At 42.1% G+C, this 26026-nt stretch overlaps 1 protein-coding gene across 1 annotated transcript; it reads left to right on the top strand.

Moving 5' to 3' along the window:
• Positions 1–284: 284 nt before the first annotated feature.
• hs2st1a (heparan sulfate 2-O-sulfotransferase 1a) lies at positions 285–22651 on the top strand. The gene is made up of 8 exons (XM_056390894.1): positions 285–547; positions 670–840; positions 17404–17657; positions 17826–17911; positions 18212–18350; positions 18607–18704; positions 20156–20313; positions 21745–22651. The coding sequence occupies exons 2-8, from the start codon at positions 717–719 to the stop codon at positions 21966–21968; spliced, it is 1083 nt and encodes a 360-aa protein (XP_056246869.1). The 5' UTR covers positions 285–547; positions 670–716; the 3' UTR covers positions 21969–22651.
• Positions 22652–26026: the final 3375 nt, after the last annotated feature.

The raw sequence follows: 26026 nt of genomic DNA, 5'->3' as shown, positions 1-26026 counted from the left end.
CATTCTGTTTTAAATCAAGATCCACGTCTGCTGAACTAAAATCCTACGTGAGTGTTATATACATATATTTAAGAATATATGACGGATTAAGACTAGTTTCATTTAATTTTATGTTACTTGAGTTTCGGCATATGCCAAGGTCGACTTGTAATTTCTTCCTCGCTTCTACTTGTTGTCGTGGTTCGAGAAGGAAGTGCGACCTCTGCTGTCGGAGTTCAGGTCTGTTTGTTAATCGGGTCCAATCCGGGTTGAACAGACAGTGATGGTCGACGAATAGAAAGCCTCCGCTGGGTGGTGGACTGCTCACACATCCAATGGCCTGACTGGTAGTAATAGTCTGTCCGTGGTGCGGTGGTGGTGAACACACTGGATGGGACAGGACAGCGCTACATGGGGGACGCAGGCGACAGTGGCTGGTACCACCGCTCCTACACCTCGGGGGGACAAATCCGCTCTGTTGGGAAATCTCTAGGGCTTTACGACGCTCCGCTGTTTGAAATTGACTTGATGAAATCACCAAGCCGAGTATGAACACTTCGCATTTGAGGTAACCAGAGGATTTGAATTAGAGTACTTGGAGATATCCACACACAGAGAGGGAGAGAGGGCCATGTACAGACACTCAGCCGCTTTGTAATCACCGTCGTCGCTGTGTGTGTGTGTTTTCAGTGTCTCCTCTGAGCATGGACTGACCAAATCCCTCTCTGGATGATTTGATGGGGCTGCTCAGAGTCATGATGCCGCCCAAGTTGCAGCTTCTGGCGCTGCTAGCGTTCGCAGTGGCCATGTTCTTCCTGGAGAACCAGATCCAGAAGCTGGAGGAGTCCCGGGGAAAGCTAGGTAAGTTTAAACGGCTCAAGCCCGATCCCATCCCGTCTCAGCACTCCAAGAACACCCGCAGGCTGTGTGTGAGGGGTCTCTCTTTGGTCACGATAGATCGGTGCATTCCCATTGTTGTGCATTTGGGTCAGCGAGAGAAGCAGCACTTCATCCACCACACATGCTTCATCATATGGTTCAGACAATGGCACACGGTCATGAAATGTTTCAGGATGTGGAAGCTGTCCTACTGAACTTTAAATGACTGTGAGACGAAAATGTTGCAACTATTCAGAACATTTGTAGTAATTGAATGCCCACCGTCTACCTCTCATCCTAATCTGTGCAATGCAGTGTGAGATTTAGGATGCTGCTGTTTTCAGCCGGTTACCCTGTGACAGGGAGTGGGTGAGTGTTGTATACTTTAGGGACAATTATTTTCTGGATTAAGCAATTGATTGTTTGGTTTCTACGACGACAGAAAATAATGTAAAATGCCCATTAGAGTTTCCTAAATCCCAATGTGACATTTCCAGATGTCTGTCAGACCCACAGTCCAACCCCCCCCCCCCCCCCCCCCAGAAATTACATTCACAGTGATATTGTAATCATGAAAAAAACAGCAAATCCTCCCATTTTAGAAACTGGGACTGCTTAAAATTACTTAAGCAATTAATTGATCATTAAAATAGTTGTGGGTTCATTTTCTGTCAGTCCATTGATGACTCGCTTAATTGTTTCAGCTCTGGTGCACTTGCATGCAAATGGGATGAGAAATCAACAGTTCATTTATAAGACATGAAATGGAGCTGGGTCAGCGTGGCGGTTCTTGAGTCGGACTGTAAGGTGGGATGGTCAGTGAGGAATATATTTCAATGCTCACTGAACATCAGAAAACATCTCTTTGGTCAAAGTAATGTTTTGGAATATATTCTGCATGCATGGGGACACCACACTGCTGCAAATCCTCTCCTGCCCCCTTACCAAACTCTTTCCTCTGATTGAAATGTGGCCGACACTGTGTTCAAATCTCATTGCTAGCTCCCATCAGGGGCTCAGCCCCAATAAAGATCTGGGACATTGCAGGATTATTTCTCTGGTGCCTCCACTGTGGGGATTTTTAAGGAACAGCAGAGCAATGCAGACACCCTGGAGGTGCAGCCAGTGCACCTCAGGGGCTCACACCACTTCTTGTATCATTTTATGAGAGTGGGTGCTTGGCACTGTAGAGAGGGCAGCTGATAAACCCTTTTCACTGCAGACATTTTGACATGTTATAGCAGGAAAAGCACATGTGCCATTAATAACATTAACAATGGCTACAGTGAATTCTATTTATGTGAAGTCCAGGGTCTTTGGTATTGTGTACGCTAACTGCGCACATGGACATTTAACGGAACAGAGAAATCATCATTGTTATTAGTAACACCTGTGCTTTTTCTGCTATGACAAGTGAAAAACGTCTGCTGTTTCAAAGGTCTCTAACATTTTAACTACGGCATTTTTTAAAGTCGCGGCACAACCACACAAGTGTTATTCTGGCTGATTAGGGTGAAGCTGGGTGGAGCTATGCTGGGAAAATCTGAGGTCACCAAACTCTATTTTAAGAATCATAAGGGTGTACGTTGTCCCATCTTAAGAGGTGCAACAACACAAACAGGAGAGTCAGGGAACTATCACTCAAACACAGCCTGTACAGACACATGCAGAGGTCTAATTACCAGATTAAGTGAAAACACCTGTGTGCAAGAGTGAACCATGACTGTGTAGTGCCTTTGAAGTTAATCCTGGAGTCGCTGCTAACCACTGCTGTCATTACTGATTAATATGTTTAGTCTTTTTCAATCAGTTGTTTTGTTTATAAAATGTCAGATAGCGACAATAACAAAAATATTTAGAGTCATCACCTTGGAACCCAGGAAGTAGCAATGACCATTTTCACTATTTTCAGTTTTGTAGACTAAACAATTAATCAAGAAAATAATAGGTAGATTAATTGATAATGAAAATAATCTTCAATTACAGCCATAATTAAATTTTCAGTGATATAAAATGGTGGTAAATGACAGTCAGTGATTGTCAGTGACAAAATTGTTGCAGACCAATTGTTAATGAACTAATCAATGAATCGTTGATCAATCGATCTTTGAATCCCTTTGTAGTTAAATTCTGTCAATCGACTTATCAATTAATCTGCTAACAACATGTCAGCACTGGTTTACGGCCTTAGATAGATGTCAGGCTTCTGTTACTGGGACTAGACCTAAGACAATTGATTGATTAGTTAACCGACAAAAAATGAATGAGAATCAATTTTGATGATCAAGTAACTGATTTAGAAATTTTTGAAGCAAAAACGACAAAAAACCATCACCTCTCAAATGTGAATACTTGCTGCTTGTCTTTGTTCTCCACGTTAGTAAACTGAATATCTTTGGGTTTTGAGCTGTGGGACCAAACAAGGAATTTAAATGTAAGCCTTACTGTTGGAAATTGTAATGGCCATTTTTCATTATTTTCTAACATTGTGTAGATCAACAGCAAATTACTTGGTTAGAAGTTTCAAAGCACCAATCCTGTGGTTTACAGATAGGTGATTAATAGACAGACTTTTTCAGATGAGTCAAAGATGAGGCTGTGTTGGGGAGTTTCCAGGCCAGATTGTGAATAAAATGGTTGACAGTCATCTTAATTGAATAAAGTATCCCAACGTAGATTTCATATGTTGGAACAATCAGGGGTCCTGGGGGTATATATGGCTATATTGGCCTTTCATATGGTTTACTGCTGCTGTAAAAGTGCTATACTTTACACCCTGTGAAAATCAAAACTCCTTTCACACACACACACACACACACACACACACACACACACACACACACACATACAAAATACACACACACCCTCCCGATGCTGAAATAGAACCTGAGAGGCCTTTTCCCTGACTGTCCACCACCACGAGAATCTGTTGACTTGGCAAAAAGCGTTCTGATGGATGACTGGACTGAGCAGACGTCTGTATACTGGAGCTCTGAATTATGTGCTGCATAGCCAAATAGTTGTGACTGAGGCTTTCACAGGCACGATGCTGACAGACAGCCACAGGGCTGGTCACATTACCAGGTACGCCTGCTGCAGGTCCATCTGTGCAACCATAAAAAGCAGCGTAACAAACACAACAAGGACAGGTGGTGTCCAAACTCAAATCAAGACACCGAGAATAACACTTACGTGATAATCATGAGAAACACTTTTGGAAGAAGCAGTTCTATACGTCACCTTTCTATATCTTGTTCTCGCATGTTCATAATTAACTTCACGTAAGCTGGAATGGCCAGCACCCTCTCCTCACAGAGTGGGATCCTATTGCCCGACATGTATGTCGAATCATTTCCCCCATTACACATCTCCCACAGGGAAGACAAGCTGTGATTTGCTTCCAAGCTAATCGCTGTCCCAAGGTTTCACTGAGAAGTCTCCTGCATTACAATCGTGCCGTGATGCAGCTGTGTGTCCTGCTGTGGACCTAATCCATTATTCTGACAGTATTTCTCTCTGGCTGCTCACCGGCTCTGCTGCCGGCTGGGTCAACAGCAATGCAGACTGACTGTGGAGGGATGGATGGATAGATGAAAATAAATTTTCTTTAATAAAGAGCCCGGACGGAGATTCAAGGCCACTTTCGCTGGCAGGGTTGTCATTAACTCTCTCTCAATTCTGGTAATTTCAGACACTCACCTTGCAGAACTTCATGCTACTTTGCTCTGAGGTCTAAGGCTGACATTCCAGGGTAATGTGTCATTGACGTCAAACACGAGACGGATGCCTGAATTTGATTCAGCAGTGATTAGATCTTCTCAAGCAGCTGAGAAAATTTGATCAGTTGGTTATAAGTGAAGCCAACACAGATGAAGTTTCCCCAACTCATTTGTGTTGAAACAGCACTTAAAGGCCATAACTAGAAGGATTGGAAAGTTAAAAAAGAATTATCATGTCAAACTAAAAGCCTCGCTTGAGCCCGGTTGAATTTGTGAACAGCTTCATGCAAGGAAATCATCTAAAATATCTTCACAAATTTTCTTTGGTATGTGCAGATTAATTTGACATTGATTGTTTTTGATGTACAAAGCTGACACTTGTGTCTTGAGACTTTAGGATGACACCTGGTATCGCTTAAGAATAAGCTTAGTAAAGATGATAATGCCACCAGTGTAGGGAAAGTATTTTAATGAAAGCATACTAGGATACCATTTCTTTCAATTGTGGTTCTGAAACAACCTTTTTTTTTCTGATTCCTGTCTTTTCTGGCTGAAAGCGCGTTCATTACACAGTTGAGTGCATCATTATTTGTGTAACACCTGTGCTTGCTACCTGCTTTTATAGATTCAAGCCAAGCTGAACTTATTTCCTCAGGGACAATATTCATAAACACAAAGAAAACCTTGGTTTTCATTCTAGGAATTGCAGCTTTTTTAACCTTTTTGATGCTTAAAATCAGCACAAAACAAAGCTTGTAGTAATAGGTGGCAGGTTATTTCTAGAGGGGAGTTATGGTATATTGAAAGCTGCGTAAATAGAAACATTTCTCATAAAACTGTCACCTCATGGCCCTTGTAACAGGAGCAAATGACCTCTTGACCTTTCTGCCCTTCAGGCTATGTGAGGACCGTGTGTCACCCAGCAGCGTAGATATTCAGAGACTTCTTTTCCCCTCAGCATCATTTCCTTTTATCTGCTGGCCATTATTCAGACTGATTAAAGGAATTCAATTTCCATCTGTTGCGCAGTGATATTTAGTTCCAGACACAAGCGGCTCTGTGATGAGCTCTGAAAGAGAAGAGTGATGCTGTTGAATGTAGAAGAAGGAAGAGATGCATGCGCTCATTGTCAAAGTTTTTGCAGAGCTGACGCAAGACTTTTAAGCATTCATTTATCACTGCAGCCCATTGCTCCCGAGCATGTGTTTGAATATGATTTTGATTGTCATGCTGGGCACTCGCAGCCTCGAGCCCACCCTCACGCTGCTGCTGAGGGACCTGGGGATCTGGTCAGGAATTTGCTCTTGAAAGGACATCGGTCAGGCATCGCTACTCTGTCCTCAGACTTGCATGGACCACTGTATTCCTTCGAGCCTCTACGCTGCTGCTCAGACTCCTGCTATACGTCAGTCATCCTGTCGCTGATAAAGACCTTGAGCTGCAGTTGTGTTTGAATTTTTACTTTATTGATAATCCAAGTGTCTACCTGGTTTCCTTTTACTCCTACACATTTGTCAAGTGTGGTTCAACTGGTGTCCGTGACTCACTCAGAGGGCTGCAACACCAAATGGTGGCTTCCTTTTTAAGCTAATTGGTGACACATTGGAAGCACTAGACACTGACTGAGCCCCATTTCTCTCCACCACTTTAGCAGTGCAAACCTCAATCTCAAAAATGTGTAACCTCCAGCATCTTCTCTCCTTGTTGTTTTCTTATCCTCTCTGTTGACACGGCACTCAGATTCCCTCTGAACTCTCCCTGACACCCCACATCTCCCTTTTTAGCTTCCCTAAGGCGTATAAAGGGTGCATGAGTCATTTACTTTCACTCTGCACGTTGGCATCTGCTACCGTGAGCATCCAGTAGCGCCTATCGCCTGGACCAGCCTGCTCAGTCACTCTCTGAAACATGCCATTTGAGCGGCTAATGGAGGGGAGCCCACTGCGGAGATGGGCGTAGGTGTCAGGGATAGATTTGTTGTGGGAGATGGGAAGGCAGAGTGCTAATGGTCATACTGGGCTTTCGGTGTATTGTTAGAAGCAGGCTTTGATTTGGACCGAGGATTTATGGCCCCTGGCACGCACTATGTCAGGGAATGTGTTCCTGCAAAGTGGCGCGCAAGGCGGCAACTGGAGCCGACTCTGCATTTGCTGCTGTAGCAGGATGACAGACAGGCTAATCAGGGTCTTATGGACGGTTTCACACCCTGGATGTAATTGGAGGCCGTTCTAGAAGAACACCCTGCTCCAATACCACCCATCTCTCCCCTCAGCTGGACTCTCCCCAATATTCCCTCCCTGCCTCTTCACACAGACACGCTTTCTCCTCCTCACTGTCTCCCCTCTGTCTTCATCTCCTCCCTCGTCACTGTTGGGCAGAGGTGTCAGCTCACTCAACTCGAAGAATTGGGCTTCAAATATCATGTGGCACCAAAACCCTGCAGGCCAGATTATATTGACTGGACTCGTGGGGGCAAGTGGAGCTCTGACTGACGGCTGATGAGATATTATTTAGTCGAAGTGAGCAAACTGTCGTGCAGGGATGCTTAGAGTGATCATTGGTCCTGAGCGCTGTGCTGATGTGACTTTTCATACATGTAGTTTCACAAATGATCTGTTTTTCATTCTCCACGGTCCATTTTCACACGGATCACATTTAGACTCTTTGGGGATCACACGTTGCCATACCTAGTTAAAGCCTGAGGGTTTTTGACACATGGTGGAGTGTATGGTTGTAAACACGTGACAGCAGGTGTCTCCCCATGATGATAACTCTTCTTACTCGTCTTCTTTGCAGAATTATTAGGGCCTCTTTTTCTCCCTGGCACCACGCAGTTCCTCCCCTGACAGGGGAAACGGCGAGCGGCTGATAAACCTCTGTCACGATAATAACTTTTGATGACGGCACTCTCATCCAGCTCCTTCTGGATCAATAGTTGTAAACAGCTTCTTTATTTGTGTGAACAGTCTCTTTTGTGATATTCAAATATTCTTGTATTTTACTAACCCCACTGGATGAGTGCCTGAAAGGAGAATATCCGCTGCAGGCTTCGGAAATAAGGTGCTAACAAAGGAGGAAGAAATGTGGAGGGAGGAGGGAGGGTGTTAGAGGGAAAATAAGAAATGAAAGAGATGATTTAATTTTCATTGCGACACAGAAATATTTAAAGCCCTGGCTGGTGAAAATCATAAGCCCCTACAAAAAAAGGAATGAAGAAAGCATGCCTGCAGCATTTTTACAACCAATTTCATCAGAGCACGGAAGGATAAAGGAGGAAGGAAGATGGTGGAGCAGCGCTGCCCTTGTTCTCCCTCAGCCCCTGGTTCAACTTTGCTCCTATTACTTGTAGAGTTGGCTTAAAGCTGCCTTTATCTTGTTTTCCTGTAACATGTCTAACACCAGGTGCCCTCAGGGACGGAGCCTAATATGGGGCTAGCAAGTGTGCTGTTTCCACTCCTCTTCCAGTCAGATCTCTCCACCTCTTTTATCCTTGTCTGTGCTTCCTTTGCTTCCTTTTCTCCCTTCCTGTCCTTTCTCTCATCTCTGTGTCTTTTTTGGTTTCTCTCTCTTTGCAAGCCTCTTCCCCTCTCCTCAGTGCTCTGAATAGTGTGAGTACCATTGCCAAATTGCCTGAAATTCAACTTGAAATTCATTAGACAGAATACAAATAAGTACACGGCAAACAGCTGTGGTGTGTGTGTGTGTGTGTGTGTGTGTGTGTGTTTGTGTTTGTGTGTGTGTTTGTGTGTGTATGTGTGTGTGTTTGTGTGTGTTTGTGTGTGTGTGTGTGTGTGTGTGTGTGTGTGTGTGTGTGTGTGTGTGTGTGTGTGTGTGTGTGTGTGTGTGTGTGTGTGTTTGTGTGTGTGTTTGTGTGGTGTGTGCGCCTCATTAATGAAGTATCTGGGTTGCTGAATATTCAGCTCCCACACTCAGACTGTCCCCTGCTGAGTGTGGATCACTAGATTTGTGTGTCTGCATCTCTTTTTCTCTTTCTGTGGTGTTCATGTTTTTCTCAAACACTCTACATCGACTGCTGCTCAGTCAGTAATGCTACACACCAGATCAAGCTGTTTTTTTTTTGTTTTTGTTTTAAAATAGACTAGTGTTTGTATCTTCCATGTCCTGCCTCTGACCACTGTAGTTCCATACTCTGGAATAGTATTGATGCTGATTGTGACCTTAAAATTGTGTCACCAGATATGATCAATCCACATAAATACTGTCTCATTGTCACTCTTGTTATAACTTTTTAAATTCAGTTTTATAAGCCATCCAGAGCCATGTAAGTCAAATATGCACAAGCATCAAAATAATGTTACTGTTAATGTCTCCACTTATTAGGGTTGCTAATCATTAATTTCATAACTGATTAGTCTGCCAATTCCTTTTTGCATCAATCCATCAATCTTGTACCGCACTAAATATCAGAATATAGTGAAGATTCCCATGTAACATCTATCGCTTGTTTCGTCCGATCAAGTGCGCTGAATGTACAAATCTATGATGACTGAAAGCTATTTAATTAGATGTATTTGTGTTTCACCAATTATGAAACTGCTCTTGGACTGAGGTCTGAATAGATTGTTTATTTTGGGAGCAGCGGGCATTTTCACCTTTATTGGACAGAGGCAGATAATAAGCCAGGGGAGTGAGAGGGGCATGACATACAACACAGATATACATCAGAATCAAACTGTAAAATTGCAGTTATCTTGCATGCACGCCAACATTCAGCTAAATATTCTTATTGTTAATGCACTAAGCCCGAAAATTATATTATTATATTTAGTCAATGGTGAACTGAGACTGACTGACATTTGAAAGAGGTCTGGTGGTTGGTTTGTTACTCCACACCCCCATATTTTCTTTTTCATTTTCAAACATTAGTCTGCAAACCCGAGGGATTCAAGTGATATCACTCGAAGATATTTATCAGATTTCACACAGCTCCCTTTGGAGCCACAAATGGCTATATAAAGCTTTTTTGTCACATATGCAGTAGTCTTTCCCATGACCTGTACTGATGTGTAAAACAGTGGAGCTGAAACATACCTTTATCAAACCCCGCATCTGGATTATGGTGCCTGGACAGTAAGAGAGATTTTAGTGAGTAAATCAAACTGAAACTGATATGTTTTCACAGCCTCATGTGACCTTACATACAGAGGCATGATCCAAATAAATTCCACAGTGAAGTTTACAGATTTTAAATTGGAAAAAGAAAAAAAGAGCACGGTCGGTACTCCATATCGACCAAAACCCTGAGGTTAGGTTGTGTATTGGAGAGAGTAAAAGTGGGTCCTGTTCATCCTAACACAGTGATCATCTCATGGTGAACACAGTACAACATCCTCATTGGATAGATGGCCTGCAGATGCTAAATATAATGAGATGAAAGAAGAGAAGCAGAAAACTAGGAGATGAAAGACAGGCAGATAAGCCCTCAGAGATGATAAGAGGTGATAACAAGTTGAGCTGGTCTTGTTGCAGAGATGGTCTGTTCTTGCACTTCATTCTTGCTCGTTTCTGTGTGGGACAGATCCTCTGCGGTGTTCACCTGTCCCGCCCACTCATTATTAAACCTATGAATAGCTGTCATCTGCTCTGTCTAATAGAGTGTGGAGTTTTCCCTGGACTCCCATATATGCATTATTAATTATCTGTTACAGGGCCGAGAGACGGAGAGAGAAAGGGAACATCAGATATCTTGGTTGTAGCTTGCAACCAGATCTGTACTGTTATACAAACACTGTTTGTTTTTATATTAGGATATGAGGGCTCTGGGTTGTATTTCAGTGTGAATGTACATGCATTCAGCTACTATTCAATTTCAATTAATTTCAAGTTCCTTCCACTCCACACTCACAGATGTGACTGCCGTGGTTGTGAGGCTGTGGCTGAAGCATTTATCAGTGACAGAGATTTTCCTGCTGTGGTTTTTCTTTTCCTCTCACAAATGCATTTAATAGCTCTTCTCTTGACAAGAGTTACACAGATATGTTCTCCTTCCTTCCCTTTGAAGCGCAAATGCCTCTGAAAATATTGGCTTATTCCCACTGCTTAGTCATTGACAATCTGTGCCAACATGAGATCTGTTCCAATCAATCCCCCCCCCACCACCACCAGCACCCCACAACCCGTTTGACCTGCCTTTACTTAACAAGGCAGGGGAATGATGGGATCTGCCATCTGTGTAAATTGCTCCATAATCTCATCTGACTGGCTGTTTCTGATGAAGCAGACAGAACGTGGCCCCCTTTACTCTTTCTGTTTTCCCAGACATTATTGGCTCACCTGTCAGACAGCACTACCAGCTTCGATCGCGCAAAAGATGTATTAGGGGAAAAAGTGGCAGGTTGAACCATGATGATTATCATCTCCATCCATACCGGATTGTTATCATTAGTGTAGAAACATGGCTTGCATTTAGACTAGGAATTATGAATGGGCCACATGTGGCTGGGGCTCTTTTAGTGTAGCCGTGAATTTAGTCGAACAGCTTGTACTTTATCTGTAGTTCATGAACTCCAAAGAGCAAAAAATGCACCAGCCTCCAGCTTCTCCTCCAAAAAAAGTCATTTCTGAAGTTTCTAGTGTTAACATCTTCCTTCTCAATGACATTCAATGGGGTAATTATGGTGTTAAGACCCATACCCCAAACCACTTTAAACTGTCCACACTGTGTTGCCTTTGTCAGCCCTGACAGACAAGTTTTGTCTCTTCTTCATATCTGAGGAATGCTTTGTCGGCACTCTCTGACAAAAGCATGCTTGTTTTCAACATGTTATTTTGTCGCCGGGGAAAATATAATTTCCAGGATTATCAGGAGACGTGACCTTTACATGGATTGTTTGTGCTGAAATAAACCTGGTGAAGGGGCCCAACAGCAGCAGCAGTGTCTCTGTGGAGGATGGAGTGCCTTCCTCGTGCTCCCAGTGTTGCAGGAGGAAATCCGGCTCATGACCTTAACAGCACGCCACCTCCCCAACCACCTGTATTTCCCTCACCCTTGTTCCTCCTCTCTGAACCTCATAGTAAAAGCAGAGCTACCATGAAAGTCATAACAATGAAAAACTCTACGGCTTGTATTTATGGATCCTTGCAAAGCAGCACTGCCAGGTCCAGGACAGGAAATATCACATCACTGTGAAATGTCTTATTTATTAGGATCAGCAATGTAACCAGACATTTTATTTTCACTGCTCCACCTCACTGGGTGCATCTGTCGATTTGAATTTCAATAGTGGAGTCTTTCTGCTGCTTATATTGCAAATCTGACTTTGATACATTGTTTGGCACCATTTCTTGCATTCCCTATCAGATTTTCTTCTTTGATGATAAATCTAGTGGACGAAAACAAATAGGAACTCCTCACATCTTCCCGTAAAACAAGACGTATTTGTGCGTTTCTTTGCTTTCCTGTTTGTCAGTTAGAGGCATTTATGCAGTGACTCTCATGACTGATTACTAAGAGTTTTGGTAATTTGATTATTTGCAAATTTGCCAAAGCCCTAATAAATAAATATTTTATTATTAGATTAATAGTTTAGTCTATCAAATTTTAGACAATAATCAGAAAAATGCCCATTAAAATTTCTGAAAACCCAAGGTGGTCTTTTGTCGAGGCAACAATCCAAAACACAAACAAAATATTGTAAATCCTCACATTTGAGAAGCTGGAACTAGCAAATATTTGACATTTTTGATTAAACAGCCTAAACAATTATTGAAATTTAAACATTAATATTCACCTTAATATTCTGCATTATATACAAATCTTGTGATCTCGCCTTAATGCGACCTTGTGTCAAAACGTAGCTTTAAAATCTTTATCATTTTAGTTTTTATCGGGAAAATATTAGGAATCTGTTACACCAGATGAATACTGCGACCGATATTGACCTTATTAAGTGGATTGGATAGAAAGCTATGACGTGATAAATCTACATTGAATGCAGTTTCTTTGAAATTTTCATTATAAAATGCAGTGTTTTCGCTGCATACACAACAGATAGAGGACCAGAGGTGGGGAGTCAATTAGACATTTTACAACATTTTACCCCGGGCCCCCTAACAGGTCAATTCTGCCCAACCCCAGCTCTTGTGAATTGTAATCAGATTGTTTGGTCACATTTTCATCACTCTGTCTTACTCAGACCTGGCCGTTCCCCATCTCCTCTTCTCACCCTCGGCTCCCCCACCTCTCCTCTCTCCCCCAGCTGTACTGTGGAGGACAGACCAGTGAATGAAACCTTTCATTGAGCGTCAATGTCGCACTTGTGTGTCAAAGGCATTGGGGGAAAAAATGCCCCAGCTTTGGCAATTACTCCCCTTTCAAAAAGCCCACCTAAACAATTGCACTTTGGATCAAATGTGTTTCCGTCTTTCTCTGTAAATGTGAAATGCATAAAAAACTGCATTTTGCATGAAAGTATCGGTGTCTATTGAAAAGTTTAAGGGTTATGTGTTGCATTGTGCATTGATATGTATGTCTCTTCCTCCTGTCATACTGAGCTTGTTTGAAAACTCTGAAGGCGTTTTGAATGTGCTGAACACCTTCACAATCACTTATTGAAAGCGTTCTCGTTTATCCGTCTCCTTCTTCAGTTCTCTGCAGCTGCCAGCAGCGCTGAAAGGCCGCACGACACATTCCTCTCACAGCATGTTCCATATTCCTTGTCATCACTTAAATAACAATGGTAATGCAGGATCTGCTCTGGTTAGTCAGGCCTGAATCTCCTCTTCAGCCTGACTTCATTCCTGTTTCCTCTGGCAATCCACTCTCTGCTAAACAGATCCAAAGACAGAATTAGAATAATTAGAAATTCGGAAGTGTACAGTTTATCCAAATGTTCGTGAGTGCTGCAGTGGTGACATAACTGTCCCCCTGGAAACCTGGCACTGCAAAACAGCAGCATGCGTCCAAGTCTATATAGAGGGAAGAGGGAGAAACAGCAGCAGCAGCAGACTAACTCGATTTTTATACAGCAGCAACCTAGATCTCCTCCCTGTCATCCTTCATTGATTTTGCAATCCAGCGGCATCCAAGCAGAACCATACAAGCCGTACACCTCAGTCTGCCGCTGATAGCCGATCTCTATTACCCACCTAGCCCAAGGCTTTGGTTCGAGGGGCTAACCCTCTAAGGGGAAGCAGAGAGAGGGAGAGAGAGCTCCTACTGGCGGATCGGCGCGATGATGGATTTATGAGCTGCCTGGAGAAAGGATCATCTTCTCTACCCCACTTTTATTATCCCATCAGATCTGACGTGATAGCAATAATACATGACGGCCTGTCACATTTTGCAGATCTAGCAGTGAATGTGAATGATGATTTCAAATGCTTGCATCTAATCAGCCGCAAAATTGCTTCAGTAAATATGTTCAACCACCAGCGCTCTGTCTTCCTCCTGTCTCTCACTTTGAATGAAACTCAGAGTAATAGGCTTGTAGTTGTCACAATGTTTAAGACCCGTGTTGGCTTCACGGTTCATAATTAGCTTTTAATGCACAGAGAGGGCTTGAGGGGAGGAAACTGACGGAAATGTGGAATGAAAAGAGGCCTGCTGTGTGGCCATAGTAATTCAGGCTTTTGTTCTCTAATTAAATGACCTCATAAGGGAGCGCTAAGCTTAAGTTTGTGTGTGTGTGTGTGTGTGTGTGTGTGTGTGTGTGTGTGTGTGTGAGGCGGGCTCTGATATGGAGGTTTGTGCCAAGTGTGTTCAGTCTCGCAATGAATAGGGCGTCTCCTACAAAGCCTAAGAAGCCCTCTCCGTGCCCGCTTTGCCTCCTTGTTGGTTGTTGGAAATTTGGCACAAAACACCATGTCTTTAACAAGTGGTTTCTGGGCCCCTTCGCATAGTTCAGGACATTGTAGTTAGGGACACGGTAGCTCCTGGTCTTTTCTCCCTCTCCCACCTCTTTGGAAACGAAACTGAAAGACTGGCAGCCTTCCTTGCAAGCTGATGTGCACAAAAGATTACATTATTGTGTTCATGTACAGCAAAGCAAAAAGAAAGCTTACATGATCTTGTTTGGCCCTGAAGATGTCAGCAGTTCAAAAAATTAACAAAAACACTGTTTAGGCTTTAGCAACAGAGTTTAAAGTGTCAAGTCACTCAATGAAAAAATATTTTATCACTTACCGCTGTGGCATTGAGCCATGCAGCTAACTTTAGTTTTATATGTCCATGTTATTAATGAGATATTCTTCTGCTTCCACCCCAACTCAATGGAGGCAAATGGAGTTTTGTTCAAGACAATAAAACCACATTTGAGATACTCAACAGCAACAATTTTTTCAAGAAACAGTGCCATCCTTACTCTGGATAATCCACAGACCTCGTTGTCAACTGTTCACATTGGAAAGTGGTTTCAATGAAAACTGTTGACAGCGAGGTCTGCGGATCATCCAGAGTAGCAGGGACAGTGGAAGAGTTGCTGCTGAATATTTTAATGGTTATATCACAGCACTGTGTGCAATGAAAACAAATTCGATTCACCTGCCTTGTATTGAGGTGGTGTCAGGAATCTCAAAACTGTGTACGGTGTTTGTTTATTGTTTGGTATTTGCCCTTTAATATTATATGTAATTTTACTTATTCATGATTGAAAAAGGCAACAATCAAAATTTAACTTGCATTAATGGAGGTGTAATGGACTTATAGGTACCGTAACAAGCTGTACACAACACTCACAACATGGCACAGATTCAAACACAAATTCAGATATCTTACGTGTAAAAAAAAAAAAAAACACAGCTGTTTTAACTTTGGCAGAAAATTTTGTGTTGCTCTTAAGACCCTATCGCTTATACCAAGAAACTGATTGAGTGTCTGTGTTACAGACGCCTGGAACTACATATCAGACTAAAGGCACCTGATGTTTATGACTTGCATTGTCACGGGTTGCACCCCAACTCTATTTTTCGAATGTCACGGCCGTCCTCTGTCTCCTTTCACTGTAAGCTCCAACATAAAAATAATCCTAAAAGGACATTTGAGCCCAAGCGATAAAGTTCCAACATAGCAACTGTTATTGCTGTTGTTGTTGGCTAATGCATGCTTTGGATGGACGCGTGAATGAATGTCTCCATTGCAGTTGTTCTGCATGCTGACAGCCTTCACCCATTACAGCCACCTGGCACGTCTCCCCCGCCATCAGCCTGAAGCACCAGTTGCGAGCGTGTGGAAGCGGCAGGGCTCCGTCCGTAACCAGATCCAGCTTTGATGAGTGGAACATTAACAGCTGCTCAGGAGGGTGTAAGAGAGGGGGCAGTGAGAGAATTCCTCTGTGTGCGTGTGCGTGGGTGTGTGTGCGTGTGCATGTGTTTCTGTGTCCATGTGCGTCTGTACTAATGAAAGAGAGGGTGGCAGAATCATAGGTGACATCTTAATTGGCCTTTGGTGCCAGATGCCAGCCTCTAAAGCCGACCGGGCCAGTTCAGGCTGTAACAGTGTCTCAGTAGCCAGGCTGGGCTTTCGGCAGGGTTTTAGGAGCCCGCTGGCGCCGCTTAGAGCTCCCACGGGTATTAGGTGCTCTAGTGTTGTGCTGCCTCCCCTCCTCTCACACACACACAGCCTTTTTCTCTTTCCATCCTTCCTGCGGAGCGCTCTGGGGCATTGTCAACACCAGTCAATCTGAGGCGAATTCAGACGTAGAAAAGCCAGAGGGCGACAAAGGCCAGGGCTTCTTTGTGTTGAATGTATTCACACTGAGGCACCGAGGTCTGGTTTTTCTGCAGCTTCATGCAGTGTTTAGATTGAGATACCCCCGCCAACCTCCGCCTTCCTGATTTATCCATGTCCACTTAGCTATCAAATGACTGTTGCCTTACTGTCTAACTACCAACCCCTAACCTTTAGCCTGTCACCTCTTGCACTTCACCTTTTCACCTCAACATGTGATTCTTTTCACAGAAGAACAGAACACCTGGTTAGATTGGAAATCATCCCACACTATGCCTGTCTGACACACAAACTGGCCATGTAACAGTACAGTTGTTTGATCTAAAACAGGAGCACACAGACACTTCACTCTGCTGTTAAATAAGGAGAGGGAAAGTAAAGGTTTGGGGGGGGGGCTGATATTAAAGTTGAATCTGATTAGAGATGTGGTACCGCAGCGTGAAATAGGCTGCTCACAAAATGATTAACTAATATTCCTGTTTGACATTATTCTTGATCCTTGGTGTGAAGCAGGAAAAGAGTTTTAGCTTCATGCTCTCCAAAAGAGATGAAATTGAAATCCATTTTTAATGAAGTTACAATTGAGTCTCTCACACAGCGGTGTTGCCCCTGACAAGGACAGGATGATATTTTAAAGTGTAAGTGGATCAGGTTTAAATGTAAGTCTTAATTTGTAGCATCAGCTCAGGGTTATTTAACATTATTATCAGACATGTTAGACATTGACCACTGTATATGAGCAAAGATCTTGGGATATGAGAGTTGGTTGTGATCTTGCTTTGACAACCATTGTGACACTCAGTTGTTAGTCATATTTTTCTTTCTTGAGGCCTGTCTACACTAAACTGCATTATATCATACTTAACTTTTTTATAGAGACATTTTCTGTTCACTTCTTCTGCTGCTGGGAGGTTAGAGGTCAGGTTCAGCTTTAGAGCAGCACTCCTTGAGGGTGAAGCCTTATATAATCAGTAACTCACTTAAGGACATTTCTGCTCACTATTCTGTATTGCGGACCCATTTTCTATTTAAAAAATGCACGCACACACACACACACACACACACACACATACACACACACACAAACCTTTGCTGTATCTCCTGAACTCACCTGTATCTGATTTCCTATCGCCTCTCCAGAACGAGCCATCGCCAGACATGAGGTACGAGAGATCGAGCAGCGGCACACGCAGGACGGCCTGCGGGAACGGGACTCGTCAGCTTCATCACTGTCCGACAGCGAGGACGATGTGGTCATCATCTACAACCGCGTGCCCAAGACTGCCAGCACCTCCTTCACCAACATCGCCTACGACCTGTGCGGGAAGAACCACTACCATGTGCTGCACATCAACACCACCAAGAACAACCCGGTCATGTCCATACAAGACCAGGTCAGAGCGACTGCTGACACTCACAGGATTCTTTAACAAGTTTAACATAAATTCCCCCTTTCATTTGTTACGTATATTATTCCATTATCTTGACTTTTTGACGGACTGCATGTACTAAAGAGAGCATTTCAGCCATTTTAATAACAGTCATCATTTTGGTGTGTTCAGGTGCGGTTTGTAAAGAATGTGACTGAATGGAGGGAAATGAAACCTGCTTTCTACCATGGACATGTCTCCTTCCTGGACTTCACCAAGTAAAGAAATATTTATTAGCCATGTTTATAATAGCAACAAACCACTTCCGTCTGCTGTGGCTTTGTGCAGTTGACTCCACCTTGTGGTCATTTAATGCTCTTCACGTACATAGTGTAATGTAATGATCAGGATGTAGCATAAGGAAACATTGCTAATGCTGAAAGTCAATAGCGTATTATTATTATTATTATTATTATTATTATTATTATTATTTTCATTGTCATTATTATTATTATATGAATGAATGAGTGTCTCGTCTTGTCCTGTTGAGTCTAACCCAACATTTGTCATTCTCTCAGGTTTGGGGTGAAGAGGAAGCCCATATACATAAATGTGATCCGTGACCCCATTGAAAGGCTGGTGTCCTATTATTACTTTTTACGTTTTGGGGACGACTACCGGCCCGGCCTGAGACGCAGGAAACAAGGAGACAAGAAGGTTACAATCCTCAAATAATCTTATTCTTTTGTTTAAATCTGTCAATTCAGGTCTATCTTAAAACAGTAAAACAATAATCCAGTAAGAGAGGATCTCAATAGCCAGTATGAACAAGATTACAGCAAGCAAAACCTGTTTCAGTGCTCATCATAGGAGCGTGACTTTTGTTTTTAGACAGACTTGAATCCTTGACCCTTTACTAATTTTACAAGTTAGTCCTTTTTTCAAATGCTCATGTGCTGCATTTGTGTTTCAGACGTTTGATGAATGTGTATCCGCCGGCGGCTCAGACTGTGCCCCAGAAAAGCTTTGGCTCCAGATTCCCTTTTTCTGTGGTCACTACTCTGAATGCTGGTATGTACTGAGACACCTGACACTATGCCACATTCACACAGCATGCTGAAAATGATCAACCATGTCTATTAAATTATTGTACAGATATGATATTTGAATTAAACAAGGACAGCTGATTTAGCTAATATTCGCTCATGTTTCCTCTTGTCTTTATATACTTGGTGCTATTCCAACCAAAACCAACAATGATTTGATCCTACTAACCAAAGCCAGATATAGCTCATGTCTCTATGCCATGAGCTGCATTGTTGTCCAAAAACTAACCATTTATGAACCACACTGTTGCATTGGCTGAGTCTATCCTACATACATCATTCTGTTGCACTGGATACTCCCTAGCACCCCAAATGTGCATCCACGGCTGAAAATAGTCCCCAACAAATACACTATTCACTTGTTTGAGTAAAAACAAATTATGAAAAACTAGAGTGCTCAGATGTTTTCGGAAATTATTTAGCCTTTGTTAAAAGTGAAATTGTATTTCCATTATATTTATTAAATGTTAACGTCATGTGTATAAATGATTGGTCTAGGGGTTTAGTACCACAGAATGGGCAGGGAAGTTTGTAAATATTTACTGAGAGCTAGACTAGCACATTAATTCTGGTATTTTTATGGGATTTGTGGACAATAACATCTAGATTATCACCAGCCTCATCCTTTCCTCACCTCAGGCAGTTCAAACAGTTCAGGTGGAATGCAGTATCAGTTTTGTTTCATAGTGTGCCACATTAAGCCTCATAGTCCTTTTCTATCACTTCTGCTACAGTCTTCTCAAGGTTTCTGATAGCTCTCTCAGCCTTGATCTGCTCTGTCTACATGATGATCTGTATCAATCTCTTGCTCTATGCCTTCACTCATCCCTCTCACCCTCCTTAATCTCTCCTTGACTCTACCCTCTATCTTTTAACCATCTGCCTTCCTGAAGTAGAACACTGACTGAAGGACTGAGTGTTTGGATTTAGTTCACCTTGGAGCACTAGCACTATATCAAAGTAACGGAAAGCACCTTGGAAACATTGAATAAATACTGAAGACAAGAGGTGAAGTTACTGCCAGTCCTCTGATGCTTTGCCAAAAACTTACTTTATAGGCTTAAATCTCCTTCCTCCATTATTATTTAATTTCCTGATCATGGTAACACCTGCCACTACTTTTAATTTCCCCTACCTTCCTGCCTTTCTGCTTTGTCCTCTGCTCTGCTCCTCCTGCTGTCTCAACCCTCTCTGGACTCAGTTCATAACTCACATCTCACTTAATTATTCTTCCTGTCTCTGCCCCTTTCAGCTCTCCTCTGCTACGCTTCTGTCGCTCTGCTCTTCTTTCTCATATTGCCATTCCATCCATTTCTGCTCTTTCCAAGTGTTGTGAGCATTTCACATTCAGCAGAGAAAAATCACACAGAATACAAAGAAAGACAACCACATACAATGAACATGGTCTTTGTGCAGGAACGTGGGCAGCCAGTGGGCTCTGGAGCAGGCGAAATACAACCTGGTGAATGAATACATGCTGGTTGGAGTAACAGAAGAGCTGGAGGATTTTGTCATGATGCTGGAGGCTGCGTTGCCACGTTTCTTCAGAGGAGCCACTGAGCTGTACAAAACAGGTGCCATGTTTGCTAAATACTAACAAAACATTTGCTGTTGCCCTATATGTTCTGGTTCCCCTCACTAATATTGTACTGAAAAGCAGCCCATTGGCTCAGTCACATAGCAAAGCTGAAGTGTGTGTGTGTGTGTGTGTGTGTGTGTGTGTGTGTGTGTGTGTGTGTGTGTGTGTGTGTGTGTGTGTGTGCGCGCATGTGCATGTGTGCGTGCGTGCATGTGTGTGCGTGCGCATATAAGCTTGACTGAATTGTCATCAATATGCAGTTGTGCCTCTCTGCTTTAGATACAGATTAGTTACAATGAGTGCAGCCAGAATAAGTAATGGATAGAAAAGAATGACCTGGATGACCAAGAACTTTAACAGACAGACAGAAAAGAAGAATTAAATCACAATAATATATGTAGACGTACTATGATTCAAGTATGATGTTCATAATTTTTAGTAGCAGATAAACCCAAGTACTTAAATTAATCAGGTATGTTTTTAATGAATTTGAAGACTGAGTCTCTTTTTCAGGGGTCAAGTAGTGTCTTGTTAACCCCAGACAAAACACATCACATTGACTTATAACAATAGTTTGACACGTGTGTTCGCTGTCTTGCAGAGAATTGGAAAAAGATTGATACCACTCTAATATCTGTATGGTAGGTAGAAAGCTAGTCAGGTGACAGTTAGTTTAATTTAGCATAAAGGCTGGAAACAGGGCGAAACGGCTAGCCTGGCTCTGGTAACAAAATCCACAAACCAATACCTCTAAAGTTCACTGATGAACATGTTACATCTTGTTTGTTTATTTTGTTTTGCAATGGAGTGGGATTTCTTCGCCAGGTGCAGTATCTGCTCAGACGGTTGCCTGGCAACTGCACAGCAACAACAAAACTGAATAATTTCACCTAACCAAGAAATCGCCTGGCAAATAACCCTCTGTAAATCCGCAACTTGATGTTTTTACACTTTGGTTTTTATTCGGATTAAAGAAAAAACATGTAATGCATTAATTAGTGAGCTTTAGAGATGCTGGTAGGTGGATTTTGCTAGCTTTGATTAGAACAAGGTTAGCTGTGTTCCCCTGTGTCCTGTGTTTGTGGTGGGTGTCATCAATCTTCACAACTAATTTTATACAGGAAAGTGTAGATTTCAAAAGATACCAAACATAAGGGATGTGACATTTACTGCACTTTGAATTTATTCGCTGTTTTTGTAAAGAGAAGTGACTTTGAGCCTAAAATTGAAAAAGAAAAAAGTCACATGTCATAACTCTGTTTTTCGAGAGTGCCAGTGACCTTTTCAGAAATGAGTTACAAAAATAAATACTCAAGCAAAATGAAATTGTCATAGTGTCCTCAGTAATGTTAAACCTATTTTATCATATATATGTAAATGCATGATGTATCCGGACACCTTTAATACCTTTCTCCCGTCATCACAGGGAAGAAATCCCACCTGAGGAAGACCAGCGAGAAGAAGCCGCCCACAAAGGAGTCGATTGCCAAGCTGCAGCAGTCGGCCATCTGGAAGATGGAGAACGAGTTCTATGAGTTTGCACTGGAGCAGTTCCAGTTCGTCAGGGCACATGCTGTCAGGGAAAAGGACGGAGAACTCTACCTGCTGGCACAAAACTTCTTCTATGAGAAAATCTACCCCAAAAACTGAGCATTAAGAGACACATGTCAATAGAAGAGTTTGGAGTGTTATGGAGAAGGATGGACACTTTGTACAGGCTCAGATGTTCAGTCTGAGACTAAAAAAAGAAGGAAAGTGAGGGTGAATGTAATAGACTACTGCTGACTGTGCGGCTGGTTTGTTCGTGTGATTGAGAACATAATGTGGAGCTGCAGAACGATCTGCCTCTGACGCAGCAATCAGACTGGTGACAGCTCTGGTATTCTGTGCCAGCCAACTGGATGAAGAGCTTGTGTTTCCTCAGCAGGTTGCAGTCCCAGCAGCTCCGGGCCCTCCGCTCCCTTTCACTTCCATGTCAAAGGTCGTCTGTGCAGAAGGCCTCTGCTGGGATGTGGTCGGATACGTCCTCTCCATCAGCTGATCAGACCTCTAACTCCTGATTGGCTTCACTATTCTCTGATCCAGACAAAACATTTTCATTGGCTCTGTACTGTTTGGTTGTGTTTTGTTGTATTTTAACTCTTTACTATGGTTGTCTTTTGTATGTAAAGACGGTGACATTTTTCATGGTGAAACAACATCCCCATGCCTCACCACCACTACTAACTTAAAGAGATTTTAATTGTAAGAAACTGACTACTGTGCTGTATTATTGGACTTGAATGAGAACTTTTGAGGCTTTTATGAAATAAAAATCCTGTGACCATGGACTACTTACTGGGGCAAGTGCGTATGTTTTATACTGTACTTGATGTCTTTTGTTGGATGACTCTTGTTAATGTGCAGCTTTGCCCAGAGCCTTTTACTGGGCAATGAAGGAAACTTTTCCACGTGATATTATTGGATTGTGTAAGAACACTATGGTGAAGATGCTGCTGCTGTAAATATTTACTATCTTTTCAGGCCATTTCATTTCAAAGCAGATTTTTTTCAGTACAATATTAACCATTTTTTTTTCGATAGCAATGGGAATTTTGTCAGTTTGTAAATTTCTTTCAGCTCTTTCATTACACCTTTTGCTTGCATTTTATTTTGTGATATGTTTTTGTTTCATTGTAGAACCACATAAACACAATTGTCCACTAATGTTTCTCTGCTGCTTAAAAGCTTAGTCTGACATTTTGGGAAGTATGTGTCTTTGCTTGCTCAGAGTTAAATGAGAAATTCGATACTACCACCGATATTAGTCTGTTAAATACAAGATTACAGCCATGACATGTTTAACAGGCTGCAGCATTATATTTAACAAACTGATTCTCTCTCTCTCACTCATCAGTCTTTTTATTTAACTCTCAACGAAAAACCGAATATCTGCATTCCCTAAAATGTCAAACTATTCCTTTAAATCTCTGCTGTTCTCTTTGCAGTTGTCCACATAAAAGATGTTAGAGAGGTTGGTAATAACTTTGCTAAGTAGCTTTTCCTCTCTGGTTTTCTTGAAGTTGGTTTTATTTTATTTGTAATGGCCTTTCCTTGGCCTATTGAAGTTCTTGTCTTGTCTTGATAAATTGCTAACCAAGAGTCCGAAAAGTCACCTCTGTCTTACCAAGACCCCACGATCACGCCAGTTTCTGAAGTATTTACATACACAGATGAAAAATTGTCATCTGAGGACATACTGTAGTTGACCGCTCAGTTTTTGTGTGCCTTCTCTACATCCAGTTCTACTTGTGTTGCAGCTTTGTCAGATGGAACATAAAAACAACATGGCTGTCATGGCTGTTTTCATCTTTTGATTGCCAAACAAATATACAGAACATTTAAAAACAAAACAAAAAAAAGTGCATGTGTGTTTCTTAATTCGATGCAAATGTTTGCCCGTCGTCATCACCAGGTACAGCGGAGCAGGGAGAGTTTAAGACAGATAAAGCTGCTACTGTGAAAATTACAGATGGATTATTTCAGGACTTGTATCCTGCAGAGGGAGATAAAGAGCTGCCAGGTCTGCTCCTACCACTGACTGTGTGTGTGTGTGTGTGTGTGTGTGTGTGTTTATCCATTTCCACATCCCTTCCTCTCCGTATCCTCCTATAGTATCTTTTCAGTATTTGATACGGTGATTGCAGTTAGATAAGTATGTTGATGCCATACATTTACAGCTTAAAAGCACATGATGTATAAACGGTATATTCTCTTGTTGTAGTCAGTATCTTGCAGCTGAAGAAAATAAATGGCGAGCACTACAGTAGGAGTGTGGCAGTGAAGTGAGAGGAGTCACCAGAGGCCAGAGGAGAAAGTTTATATGAGCAAGTGCTGCCACTCAGTGTTACTCATCCTTGCTCTCAGAAAATCCCTGGACAGTCATCAGCTATTGGACTCATCCTCATTAATCTCAAATCGTTCTCCAGTTACAGCTTCTTGGTTTTTGGCCCTCTGATCCAGATAAAGTTATACAGTTTCAACAAGTGCTCGATTACAGTATAAAAAACAGTAAGCCTATGGATCCTTTCAGTACTGTGTGGTGGTTGTCAAGACTCAAATTCAGATAAATCCCACATTTTTTAAGTTGCTTTTTTTCTTCACTTGGATGTTTGACCTTGACAGTGCAGCATGAGGAATCTGCTGAGTGTGACACCTTCATATTCACCTGCTGAAGGGGGGGATCTATATGTTCACCTTAATTCTGAGATGGATGTATGAGAACGATGTGACATCACAGATGGGTTTAAGGCCAGTAGTGATTGAGTATAAGGTCATTTATCTTTCTTTCATGTCTTAAAACATGTTTGGAAGAGATCATTAACACAGACATGTCCTTTATTAGACAGTAAAGTACAAAGGAGAGCTTACAAGAGATGCGGTAGGTGTTACAACAAGAAATGGCCCTATTATATTCTGATATTAGATACAGCCAGGGTCCCAGATTGTGAGCTGTAGTGTATAGGTCTGTCTGTGCAACACTAGCACCTCACTGGTCAATATTGGGTCAAACCTTAGGGTCAGATTACCGTACATCGCAATCACAGCTATTTGTGTCTCTTTGTAAATACTATGAAAGCAGCATTTTGAATAGCATCTGTTGAAATACAGTATGTGATAAAGTTGTATAAACACATCTGCAGTGGCAACGTGTCTGAAATTTCTAATCAGATCACAAAATCTGATGTTTGGCAGAATTTGGTAAAACACTAGACTTAAACCAGCATAGCGAGGTAATCCTAGACTACAGCATGGCCCTAAACCACATGCTTTTACCAAAAATATATGATATAATTATGCATTAGTACCTAATTCTTATATAGTATTCATACTATTAATCAGAGCAATAATCCTCATTTGTATTGTAAAATAGGTACAGTGGTTATTCAACTGTAAAAGGGCAGGAAAAAAAGAGCAGAACAATACAAACATGTATGTTCCTGATAAAGACAGATATTACCAGATTCTAATTAACCTGTTAGAACATAAGAAAGTCAGAACCATCACCTCCTGTCTGGAGCACCTGTACACCTGTACAGCTTCTGGAAAACGTCACCGTGGAGACAGAAAGACAAAGTACAGCTCTGTGGATTTTAACAGGAACACATAATTCATAGGTTTATCCGACAAGGCCTCTGCCACTTTTATGTGGACAATGCTCAGTTCAGGAATGTGGAGCCAGTGTTGTCCACAACGATAAATATTTGAGCCATTGCGCCATAAGCACCGAGTGCCCAGTCTCTGAGACATATGGCCTGTGATGACTGTGTCCCTGTGGGTTATGTAATGCAGCAGTAAGTCTTCTCACTTAGGTGTGACATGTCATGCACTGGCCCCATTGGAGAAGAGTTAAGTGTTTTCCCTGTGGCTTCTTCATAATAGCTTCTCCTGATCTATCTGGCTTGGCAACTCAAAAGTAAACTGTGACTCTTATTTAGTATGGCAGCTTATGTTTGCTGTGCAGCTCTTGTTGTCAGCAAGTTTGTACAGCACCTGCATGATCCTTTAGATTTGAATTATACTTTCTTACAGTTTCATGATCAGTTCTAAATTGTTAAAAGTCTTCCTGAGATACAGTCTTCTGCAAAGTCACTGCAAGTACTCCGGTACTGTTTTGAAGTTTGTGTTACCAATGAATTTCAGAGGCAAATATTGTAGGCTACTTATTC

This window comes from Seriola aureovittata, chromosome 12, assembly GCF_021018895.1.
Source record: "Seriola aureovittata isolate HTS-2021-v1 ecotype China chromosome 12, ASM2101889v1, whole genome shotgun sequence".
Classification (NCBI taxonomy): domain Eukaryota; kingdom Metazoa; phylum Chordata; class Actinopteri; order Carangiformes; family Carangidae; genus Seriola; species Seriola aureovittata.
The sequence above is the reverse complement of the archived record's forward strand: the minus strand, read 5'-3'. Positions and strand labels throughout refer to the sequence as shown.